Raw genomic sequence first — 12,371 nt, forward strand, 5'->3', positions numbered from 1 at the left:
TCCCGAGGAGCAGATTTTGGCAATATGGCACCCTGAGCAAGGACAAAATTTGAATGCCCCCCACCACTAAATATTAATTATTATCACAGTAGTTCATTTTGGCACAGATGCTTTTTATGGATCTTCTCAGTGGGTACCTGTATAAATATAGGTTTTATTATTGTTACTAGGGCTTTTTTAAAGCTGGAACTCAGTTCTGGCACCTCTCCGGTGGCCGCCATTGTCTTTCACATCTGCATGCAGCCGCTGGGAGAGATCATCAGGGGGTTTGGGCTGGGTGTTCATCAGTATGCGGATGATACACAGCTCCACCTCTCTTTCAAAACAGAACCAGTGAAGGCGGTGAAAATCCTGTGTGAGTGTCTGGAGGTGGTTGGAGGATGGATGGCAGCTAACAGATTGAGGTTGAATTCTGACAAAACAGAAGTACTGTTTTGGGGGGACAGGAGGCGGGCAGGTGTGGAGGATTCCCTGGTCCTGAATGGGGTAGCTGTGCCCCTGAAAGACCAGGTGCGCAGCCTGGGAGTCATTTTGGACTCACAGCTGTCCATGGAGGCGCAGGTCAATTCTGTGTCCAGGGCAGCTGTTTATCAGCTCCATCTGATACGCAGGCTGAGACCAGAGTGTCGCCAGAGTTGTGCATGCTCTGGTTATCTTTCGCTTGGACTACTGCAATGCGCTCTAGGTGGGGCTACCGTTGAAGGTGACCCGGAAACTACAACTAATCCAGAATGCGGCAGCTAGACTGGTGACTGGGAGTGGCTGCTGAGACCATATAACACCGGTCTTGAAAGACCTACACTGGCTCCCAGTACGTTTCCGAGCACAATTCAAAGGCTCCCAGTACGTTTCCAAGCACAATTCAAAGTGTTGGTGCTGACATTTAAAGCCCTAAATGGCCTTGGTCCAGTCTACCTGAAGGAGTATCTCCACCTCCATCGTTCTACCTGGACACTGAGGTCCAGCGCCGAGGGCCTTCTGGCGCTTCCCTTGCTGCGAGAAGCCAAGTTACAGGGAACCAGGCAGAGGGCCTTCTCAGTAGTGGCACCTGCCCTGTGGAAAGCCCTCCCACCAGATGTCAAAGAGAAAAATAACTACCAAACTTTTAGAAGACATCTGAAGGCAGCCCTGTTTAGGGAAGCTTTTAATGTTTAATAGACTATTGTATTTTAATATTCTGTTGGAAGCCGCCCAGAGTGGCTGGGGAAACCCAGCCAGATGGGCGGGGTATAAATAAATTATTATAATTATTATTATAATTATTATAATAATTAGTATTATTATGTCTAAGAGAATAAGGGAGGTGGTCATGATGAGTTCCAGCACCTCTTTTTCTAGAAAAATAGCACTCATTATTGATGATATTATTGTTGTTGTTGTTATTTCCCTCCCCCTTGGCTTAGGCACCTTGCAAGGGGGAACTGCCTGCACCACCCTAAACCCAGTGTAAAATGCTCCCCCAACACAGATCTGGGCCCCCTCCCTGCCACCACCATTGTGCTCACACTACTATCTTCACCTGTGGCTGCACGCACGGCAGTGGTGGTACAGGTGTCTGTGGCCAGACTGGCAACAGGGGGTGGGGCGTGGTTGGATCTGCCGCCTGAGGCAAATTGCTTTGCCTTGTCTCATGGAAAGGCTGGACTTGACTCCATGCCAGGTGTGAGAGCTTTAAAAAACTGCTCACCCACTTTATTAAGCCGCATTGATGCAATGATGTGCCAGGAGATGAGTCGTTTTGGCTACCTCAGGTTACCTCAGGCGAAATGGACCAATGGTCTGACACAATATATGGCGGCCTTCTGGGTTATGTTCACTCTGAAGAATTGGACAACCACAGAGTTGTTTGTCTATGATATTAATATTGTGCAGTTTGAAGTGACTGGAAGCATAAGAACTGACTCCTTTTGAAATAGATCATTGTCCATACCCATTAAAATATTATTCAAACTTTTACTGGCAGAACTCTTAAAGGAAGAAGAAGAAGAAGAAGAAGAAGAAGAAGAAGAAGAAGAAGAAGAAGAAGAAGAAGTCAACTCCCTTCAAAATGGAGATCTGCAACTCAGTATGACTGTACCAATGAATTCACAAGCTACACTGTTGTGGAATTCTTTATACAGGCACGTATTGATTTTTAACAAACCAAGGCCTGCAGCGAAACGTTGTTTGTCTCAAGGGTGGCCTGAAACAAGATGGCGGCTTCCTTCATTCCAAGTACAGAAGTTGACCAGACTTCAAGTAAGTTGAACCTTATTTCAACGTTGATCAGTGTCCTCTACCACATCTAGAGGCAGCAGGGAGAAATTTGATTCAATTCACATTCAAATTCTTAACTAATCTGCACTTTACAAAACAATGCACAAACTGAAACAGAGCCATCCTCCACAATTCAGAGCAATGGATAAAGACAGAAAACCTAACTCTTGATTGATCTGATGTTTTTACTTTTATTCAATAACTGTTGATCTTTTAAAATGGGATCTTCTTAGAAGCCAGCCTAGGATTGTCGTCCAACAGCCTTTTAGATTGTTCACACGTCACTTCATATATTGAACACTGACTAATAGCGTTTACCAATGATTGCAGCTGCACCCGTGGCCACAATTCCTATAAAAGCAGTGATTGCCCCCCAGAAACCGACTTCCGCCTGCAAAAAATAAGAGATGTAAGCATTTTTATTCACAGTAACCGATGGTCCCTCATTTCGCACAACAGAGTTGATATGAAACATTGCTTTAAATGTTTCTTTTGGAGACAGAAAATAGCCAGATTTGAAACCCTCAGATTCCAAGACAATTAACTCTGGGTTTAAAATATACTTTAAAAGTTAATTCCATGTAACAGAACATGCTTTGGTGCAAAAATCTGAGTTCTGTGGTTATAGTTTGAAAAATATTAAAGGAATACAGACCCAACATTTTCCATCAGGGTACAAGCCTGTCATTAATTTGGAAACCTGAGTTGGGAGTTTGTAATCTTCTCATTTGTCACTTCAGACAATTTGAATGTATGAACTCAAGTTATTTTTAAATGTTTTGATATCTATTTTTTATTTTTATTTTGGTTCTGGTTTGCAGTACTTCAACATACACCGTTGAGGTAAATGTTCCGTTCTGGTCCCCATCTTTGTAAATGGGGGTTAGAAATTAAATCCACATAAAAATAAAGTAAATTAACTGCTTCTTAATCTCAGTTCATTTTTCCAGGATCAGGAGTTTAGAAAGAATTTCAATATCACAGCACAGATTGCAATTATGAAAACATGAATGAATTCTAGACACCTGTATACTGTCAGGTTGGCCATATCGTAGTTCGGCGGCAAAATGTTCACAGTTCATCGTGAGCACGTCGTAGTCTATCTCCATCCCAACACATAGGTTTGCAATGTTAATTATTTCTCTTACAGGCCTGACTTTATATTTTCTGTCCTTTTTGTTGTTGACCTTCCAGTTGTTTCCCCCTGCCACTTCTGAAAGCTTTTCTTTCTTCACCATTGCCTTTTTTGTGTTGGCAGACAGGGGAATAGAGGGAGAAATTCCTATACCCCCATCTCAAGAAAAGAGAGAGAGAAAAGAAACTCAAAAACAGTGACCATTAGTCTGGATTCCCTGCATTTCATCAACAACATTGTCTCAAGAAGACATCAGTTGTTGTTGTTGTTGTTGTTTTGACAAATAATATTATTATTATCAATCACTCTTATCTTGCCCAAGGCAACCCAAAACAACTTACAACCAACCAGAATGCAATCTCTTGGCTACAAAGCAGTCCTCTAACTGGCTTACAACAATTGCAAGTATCAGGACATAGACCCTCCAGCAACAATTAGTCCCTAAGCCAGTGGTGGGGAACCTCCCCCCCGTTAAGGGCTGTGTTTCTTCAGGGGCAATATGCCAATGTTATCTATCATATTCTTCCCTCTCATAAAATCACCCTTTCTAGGAAATAATGAGAAGCTCTTACCTGCAGAAGTCAGGTGGACCACATATCCATCGCCTACGTAGATAGCCCAGTGTTGGTAACCATTTCGATAAATCTCAATCTGGTCTCCAGGCTTTGGGCTCTGCAAAAAGAAAGTGAGCCCATGTTTTCCTTGGCTAAACAGCTGTGCAGGTTTACTCAGAAGTAAGTCCCTCTAGGTTCAATGAAACACACTCCCAAATACATAGGATCAGAGCCATGGAGGCAGCCTTTTCTTTTATACTGTAGCTCAGGGATGGAGAACATGTGGCCTTCCGGATGTTGCTGGACTACAACTCCCATAACCCCAGGACATTAGCTATAGTTGCTAGGGTTGATGAGAGTTGGAATCCAGTCACATCTAGAGGACAAATATTTATCCCAGACCTCACTCTGTGGCATCGTTATCTTTTTTATTGTATTTATCATTTTCTATTTTACAAATTTGCCCAATAATATTAAGCCAAAATACAAACCATACTTTTTCCATTGACTTCCCTTCTCCCCCGTCCACGGTTCATTTTTATTAAACCTTTACTGCTGCTAGCAGTATCCTGTTTGAAAGCAAGCCAGTGCAAGCGGGTAAATAGGTACCGCTGCGACAGGAAGGTCCACAAGACAGCTTTCTGGATCATGTGGCTAGCATGGCTAAACCGCTTCTGGCACAATGGTACTCCGTGACACAAACCAGAGCGCATGGAAACGCCGCTTACCTTCCTGCTGCAGCAGCGTCTATTTATCTCCTTGTGCTGGCGTGCTTTCAGAGTTCTAGGTTGGCAGAAACTGGGACAGGCCAACGGGAGCTCACAGGGATTTGAACTGCTGACCTTCCAGGTCGGCGCCATCGCCGAATGGCGGACTCCCTCCGAGCTCCGGAGGGAGTCTGCTAGGTAGGGGTCGGGTCCTGCCGCGCCGGCGACGCGGGGACCCTCAAAAACCATGGGCGGTGATGCCCATGGACTTGGTGACTCGGCGGGCACCGTTTGCGCCCCCCGACCCGCGAAGGAGCCTTTTTAAAGGCTGCGGAACGGGTGACTGGGGGGGTGTGGTGCTATGAGTCCACTGCTTCCCCTGCCTAGCGAAGCCGCATGCCATTCGGTGGAGAGCAACGACTTCTTCTTTGGAAATTTCGGATTTGGACTGAAAAGAACAACCCGTGAGTAAACTTATTGGACTTAAAAGGCAAATTTGATCTATGAATTTGGAGCGAGCGGGGGGGGGGGTGCAAAAAGGAAGTCCGCCCCCCCCTCGTTGTAGATAGCTTAACGCAAGGATGTGACAACTAAGATCGAGAGATGAACTTGCTTATTTGAAAAAATTTAAACTTCACGAAGGGAAATTACAATCTGTGCTGGAGGAGAAGATTGATTTGTGGAACTAAAGTGCAACCCCCCCGGGAACCGGGAACGATCCGCTATGAGAGGCTGGCGAAGTGACACAGAAACTTTGACAGCTGTTAAAGTAGCTGTCAAAACAGGGAAATAAAAGAGAACTTTGTTACAATGGCTTTGCTGGTTAGATTTGTTACAAATTGGAAATAAATTATTGGAAATAAAGTTATTTGACTTTTGGGTCTAACTTTGAAAGAAATTAAGTTATTATATTCCCTCTAGAGGGAGGATGGGACACTGCAACAGTTGTTGCAAGTGGGAAAATACTATGAATTTGAGCAGGATTCGTTATCTCTTGGGAAAGCTGCAAAACCGAAGCATTATTTTGTCTACAGAGGTTTCTATACTAAAGGAGACAATGGATTTATCTATTGAAGAAAGGAAGGGACTCGACGCAAGTTATGTTCCTGAATAACAAAAGCCTCTGTGGAGAACAAGAAGTTTCTGAACTAGAAGGTTTCTGCAGCAGAACAGGAAAAAGCAATCTGAGGAATAAGAGCTGGACTAAATTTGAAGTTGGAGCATTTGGAACATCCAGACTTTAAAAGGAATAAGAAATAGAATTTGAGTTAAACTTTTAAACATAGAGGTCTGGATGGAAGAAGAATGATCTTCTCTGAAATTGGACTTTCTGAAATTAAAAGCTATCAAAAGACGGCAAAGTGGAGCTGAGACATAGACGTGGATGCACCAGGCTGGCAGTAGACAATTGAATGAACTTTGGGGATCAGAACCGGGGAAAAGGGGGGGAGAGATTTGGAACCCAAAGGCTGTAAAATTATATATTCTTTCTTTCTTTTCTTTTTAATTGTCTGTTGTTTGAAAATAAGGGAATTTGTGGAAGGGAAATGGGGTCGATCTTAGGGAATTATATAAAATATAAGGAGAAATGGTTAATTAAGGAAAATAAGATAAATTAATTTGGAACAAATGTGTTATTTAAAACTATAAATTAGGCTTTAAAATCTGGGGTAAGAATTTGTGGAATCAATTTAAGGGAAATGGGATACAATAGGGGGAGGGGGGGAAGTCCGGGAAAGATGTTATTGAAACTAAATGCAAACTATATCTGTCTTTTCTTTCTATCTTTCCTTTTTATTTTGGAAAATCTTAATAAATATTATTATAAAAAAAAAGAAACTGGGACAGGCCAACGGGAGCTCACAGGGATTCGAACCGCTGACCTTCCAATCAGCAAGCCGAAGAGGCTCAGTGGTTTAGTCCACAGCGCCACCTGCTCCACTATGAGAACAGGATGCTGGACTGGGTAGATGGGCCATTGCCTGATCTAGCAGGCTATTCTCGTGTTCTTTAAGTCTGAGAAAAGCGCTGCATCATCTCCTGCCCCATCCAACACATGCTGCAAGGCCAGATGGAAACCCCTCCACTGAGGAAACCCCCCTATTCTTAGCTCTTTCCTGCTCTTGAGGTCTGCTTTCCTTTCTTCCCAGCTCTAGTGTCCAGCAGTTTACTGGTTTTTAAAGATGAAATGTTTATTGGTTTTATAACGAGCCGAAGGCAGAAACAAAAATCAGTTCAACTATTGCACAATAAAATAAAGTATAAAAATGAAAGTCAAGCAAACTTAAATAAAAATATTTAAGTCAAGAAAACTTACAATTACAAGCATATAAACAGTACAGAGCCCAGCACTTTACTGAGTTGTTGCTATTATCGTGGATTTCATTCCAAGCTCCCTTTTTGTCAGAAATCCATGGCTTGCAGGAGCCTCGCTCTCTTCCCCCACCCCACAAGTAGATGAATTTTTCAACCATTGGATCCTGTGATTATTCATCACAGTTTTTTGTAAGTCTGACTTGCAAGGCAGGGGGAAGGAGCTAAAGCAGAGCTTTCCAAACTTTTCTTGCTGGTGACACACTTTTTATACACGCAGCATTTTGTGACACAGTAATTCAGTTTCACTAGCATACCAGAGGTTAAACTATCCCCTTTCCAGCCTGGGTGGAGGGCAGGCATCATTCATGTGAAAACACTGACACACTGCAGCCGACACACAAATGTGTCGCAACACACAGTTTGGAAAGCTCTGAGCTAGAGACAAAACTATCCTAAGCGTTCTTACACAGAAGTTAGTCTCACTGTGTTCAACGTACGTTGGCTTCCAGCAGAGATAGCAGTGTAAGGGAAGCAGCAAGTCAAGTGGCAACTCTTACTTTGAAAAAAACAGTCAAAGGGAAAACAATCAAAGGGAAGGTATTTTGGACTGGGTGGGATCAATAGCCAGTGTCCCCAATGCAAAGAGGTACTTACCTCAGCCATTATGTTTTGCTCTCACCGTCCTCTCCTTTCAGTCCTCAGATATTTATAGATCTTTTCCAGTTTCGTTTTCACTTTATAGCCTTAAAAAACAACAACCTGTTATTAGCAAGGCAACAGTTGTCATCAGTATAACATCTCCTGGCAACACTTGCCCGGATAGTTTTACACATGCCAAAGAGGCCTAGAGCCCCCACACCAACTCCCCAATATCCCAAAATTTTAGAGGTCATTCCTGGTTCCTTTCACTTCTAGAAGTGTAAGGAAAAGACTTCTACCCAATTACACAACAAAAAGGAAAATAACCATATCACTTTTTTCCTGTCCTCCCAGCCTGCTAGGCTCCTTGTATTTATGTTCTGGCTGTTCTGCAATGGTTTCCTGCCCTACAAGACCCATTCACCACAATCTCTGTCTGAGGCAGGGGTAGCCAACATGCTGCTCTCTACATATTGTTGGATTCCATTGCCCATCACCATGGCCCATGTCTGCAGGGTCACACGTTCACCACCTCTCAAGCAGGTGATGCTTTTCCTTGGCATGGACATACAGTTGATTGGGAAGACTTCCCCTTCACAATTCCTGCATCCTAGAAGCTGCAGCTATCTCTGTCTTCCAGACAGTTTCTTTCTGATCCTTGTACTTGCTTTGACGACGAGTGTGTTTGTTTGTTTGTCTGTCTGTCTGTCTATCTGTCTGTCTGTCTGTCTGTCTGTCTGTCTGTCTGTCTCTCTCTCTGTGTGTGTGTGTGTGTCCCAATTCTCCAAGCATTGAGGAGTTCAGGGGCTGAGAATGCCCTCAGGTTCTGCTTCCATTGCAATGAAGTCACTGGAGACTTATTGGCATTTTGTGTTATAGGACTTGCATAGTTATATGGGTTGACTGTAGGTAAAGATTCACAGCATTAAACACCCTAGAATTCTTCCTAAGAGCTCCCAGGAAGCTCTTGGGTCCTCAGACTGATCTTGTTTCCAGAAGTTTAAGAAGTATGGAGAAGCACTTCTCATAAGAATTTACCCCCACTTGAAAAAAATGGTCCTACCCATTTGTCACAACTAATCCAGAATGCGGCAGCTAGACTGGTGACTGGGAGCGGCCGCCGAGACCATATAACACCGGTCTTGAAAGACCTACATTGGCTCCCAGTATATTTCTGAGCACAATTCAAAGTGTTGGTGCTGACCTTTAAAGCCCTAAACGGCCTCGGTCCAGTATACCTGAAGGAGCGTCTCCACCCCCATCATTCTGCCTGGATGCTGAGGTCCAGCGCCGAGGGCCTTCTGGCGGTTCCCTCACTGCGAGAAGCCAAGTTACAGGGAGCCAGGCAGAGGGCCTTCTCGGTAGTGGCACCTGCCCTGTGGAAAGCCCTCCCACCAGATGTCAAAGAGAAAAATAACTACCAAACTTTTAGAAGACATCTTAAGGCAGCCCTGTTCAGGGAAGTTTTTAACGTGTGATATTTTACTGTATTTTTGGTTTCTATGGAAGCTGACCAGAGTGGCTGGGGAGGCCCAGGCAGATGGGCGGGGTATAAGTAATAAATTATTATTATTATAAATTATTATTATTAATTAAAACAGTGCGCGGGAACGCAGAATGGAGATGTAGCCATGTAGCCAATGGGGAGCTGCCCACTAACGTGTGATTTTACATAGCTGTCAGCTTTATCTAATGTATGTCTGAAAATAAAATCTGCAGAGACCAAATGTGGATTTTATTTTATTTTTGCTTTCTCTGCAGGACTCTGGGGCTGTGCACAAATGAACAGATGAAAACATCCACATGTAGTGGTTGTTGTTTTAAAATAAAAATACACTGCAAGATATACTTAATAATTAAGGCAACAATTTTTTTCTGTAATTGGTGTCTTACACAATTGGAATGAACCCATCCTGATTTCCGTGCTAATGCAAATTCGTCTTTGATCCTGTCTCCAGATCTTAAATTGATTATTTATCAAATGATAGAATCTTTTACTAATTGGTGTTGCAAAACGTGGGAACTGTATGCCATAAGTACTGTAGCTGTTCTTTTCCAAAGCATGCTTCTGTTTCTTCAAACATGCATGCCTTCTTTTACTGATGCTGTAAAAGGAAGTAAAGGTAAAGGGATCGCTGACCGTTAGGTCCAGTCGTGACCGACTCTGGGGTTGCGGCGCTCATCTCGCTTTATTGGCCGAGGGAGCCAGCGTACAGCTTCCGGGTCATGTGGCCAGCATGACTAAGCCGCTTCTGGCGAACCAGAGCAGTGCACGGAAACGCCGTTTACCTTTCCGCCAGAGCGGTACCTATTTATCTACTGGCACTTTGATGTGCTTTTGAACTGCTAGGTTGGCAGGAGCAGGGACCGAGCAACGGGAGCTCACCCTGTCGCGGGGATTCGAACCGCCAACCTTCTGATCGGCAAGCCCTAGGCTCTGTGGTTTAACCTACAGCGCCACCTGCATCCCTGTAAAAGGAAGTACTTTGTGGCTATATGCCAGCTCTGGTGCCCCCAATTTAAGAGAAATATGCCGCACCTCTCTTCTTAAAACGGGTCCAACTCTGATGCTGCCAACCACATTCTCCGCTTTCTCAACAGGAAATTCCTTGAGAAACATTTCAATCTTTTATCATAAAATGTCACCAGCACAGGTGAGGTGGGATGGGTCTGAATTACAACCTTGCTGAAGTTAAGCAAGTCTAGCTATGGTCAGTGTCTGCATGGGGACCCATGTGGGCTTTCCTCCATTAGTTATCACTGTCATAAATAAGCGCTAACACTTCAAATGAATGATCCTGATAAAAATAGACTTCATGCAAGGGTATCCTGAGGAGCGGATTTTGGCAATATGGCACCCTGAGTGAGGACAAAATTTGGATGCCCCCACCACTAAATATTTATTATTTTCACAGTAGTTCATTTTGGTACAGTTGCTTTTTATGGATCTTCTCAGTGGGTACCTGTATAAATATAGGTTTTATTATTATTACTAGGGCTTTTTTAAAGCCGGAACTCAGTTCTGGCACCTCTCAAGTGGCCATTGTCTTTCACATCTGCATGCAGCTGCTGGGAGATATCATCAGAGAGTTTGGGCTGAGTGTTCATCAATATGCGGATGATACCCAGCTCCACCTCTCTTTTAAATCAGAACCAGTGTAGGCGGTGAAAATCCTGGAGGCGGTTGGAGGATGGATGGCAGCTAACAGATTGAGGTTGAATCCTAACAAGACAGAAGTACTGTTTTGGGGGGACAGGAGGCGGGCAGGTGTGAAGGGCTCCCTGGTCCTGAATGGGATAACTGTGCCCCTGAATGGGATAACTGTGCCCCAGATTTACTCCCAGGTGCACAGCCTGGGAGTAAATCTGGACTCACAGCTGTCCATGGAGGTGCAGGTCAATTTTGTGTCCAGGGCAGCTGTTTATCAGCTCCATCCGGTACGCAGGCTAAGACCCTACCTGCCCACAGACTGTGTCACCAGAGTGGTGCATGCTCTAGTTATCTCTCGCTTGGACTACTGCAATGCGCTCTATGTGGGGCTACCTTTGAAGGTGACCCGGAAACTACAACTAATCCAGAATGCGGCAGCTAGACTGGTGACTGGGAGCGACTGCCGAGACCATGTAACAGCGGTCTTAAAAGACCTACACTGGCTCCCGGCTCCCAGTACATTTCCGAGCACAATTCAAAGTGTTGGTGCTGACCTTTAAAGCCCTAAACAGCCTCGGTCCAGTATACCTGAAGGAGTATCTCCACCTCCATAGTTCTGCCCGGACACTGAGGTCCAGCGCCGAGAGCCTTCTGGCGGTTCCATCTCTGTGAGAAGTGAAGCTACAGGGACCCAGGCAGAGGGCCTTCTCAGTAGTGGCACCTGCCCTGTGGAAAGCCCTCCCACCAGATGTCACAGAGAAAAATAACTACCAAACTTTTAGAAGACATCTGAAGTCAGCCCTGTTTAGGGAAGCTTTTAATGTTTAATAGTCTATTGTATTTTAATATTCTGCTGGAAGCCGCCCAGAGTGGCTGGGGAAACCCAGCCAGATGGGCGGGGTATAAATAATAATAATAATAATAATAATAATAATAATAATAATAATAATAATAATTAAATTTTTTATTATTATTATTATTATTATTATTATTATTATTATTATTATTATTTTCTAAGAGAACAAGAGAGGTGGTCATGATGAGTTCCAGCACCTCTTTTTCTAGAAAAATAGCACTGATTATTGATGATGTTGTTGTTGTTGTTGTTGTTATTATTTCGCTCCCCCTTGGCTTGGCACCTTGCAAGGGGGAACTGCTTGCACCACCCTAAACCCAGTGTAAAATGCTCCCCCAACACAGCCCCCCTGCAGATCTGGGCTCCCTCCCTGCCACCACCATTGTGCTCACACTACTATCTTCACCTGTGGCTGCACCCACGGCAGTGGTGGTACAGGTGGCTGTGGCCAGACTGGCAGCAGGGGGTGGGGTGGGGGTTGGATCTGCTGCCTGAGGCAAATTGCTTTGCCTTGTCTCATGGAAAGGCTGGACTTGACTCCATGCCAGGTGTGAGAGCTTTAAAAAACCGCTCACCCACTTTATTAAGCCGCATTGATTCAATGATGTGTCAGGAGATGAGTCGTTTTGGCTACCTCAGGTTACCTCAGGCGAAACGGACCAATGGTCTGACACAATATATGGCGGCCTTCTGGGTTATGTTCACTCTGAAGAATTGGACAACCACAGAGTTGTTTGTCTATGATATTAATATTGTG

The 12,371-nt window shown here is 44.2% G+C and overlaps 1 protein-coding gene and 1 long non-coding RNA gene across 3 annotated transcripts in view; one reads left to right on the forward strand and one right to left on the reverse strand.

Moving 5' to 3' along the window:
- The first annotated feature begins 2,149 nt into the window (after positions 1 to 2,149).
- LOC309353652 overlaps positions 2,150 to 12,371 on the forward strand; it is a 38,722-nt gene continuing 28,500 nt past the window's right edge. For both annotated transcript variants that reach the window (XR_014161976.1, XR_014161977.1), the window contains exons 1-2: positions 2,150 to 2,238; positions 2,587 to 2,665. This is a non-coding gene — a long non-coding RNA (uncharacterized lncRNA). The remainder of the gene's footprint in view (positions 2,239 to 2,586; positions 2,666 to 12,371) is intronic.
- On the reverse strand, positions 3,180 to 7,692 carry LOC309353623 (phospholipase A and acyltransferase 2-like). The gene is made up of 3 exons (XM_081883083.1): positions 7,623 to 7,692; positions 3,964 to 4,063; positions 3,180 to 3,550 (listed from the first exon to the last, which is right to left on the reverse strand). Exons 1-3 carry the CDS (start codon positions 7,629 to 7,631, stop codon positions 3,195 to 3,197), a joined length of 465 nt encoding a protein of 154 aa, XP_081739209.1. The 5' UTR covers positions 7,632 to 7,692; the 3' UTR covers positions 3,180 to 3,194.

Source organism: Podarcis melisellensis, assembly GCF_964234715.1.
Source record: "Podarcis melisellensis genome assembly, chromosome: 12".
Lineage (NCBI taxonomy): Eukaryota > Metazoa > Chordata > Lepidosauria > Squamata > Lacertidae > Podarcis > Podarcis melisellensis.

Coding starts and splice junctions, on each gene's coding strand:
- LOC309353623 (XM_081883083.1), bottom strand. Junction 3,551..3,963: donor GGTCCACCTGACTTCTGCAG/GTAAGAGCTTCT, acceptor TCTTTTCTTGAG/ATGGGGGTATAGGAATTTCT.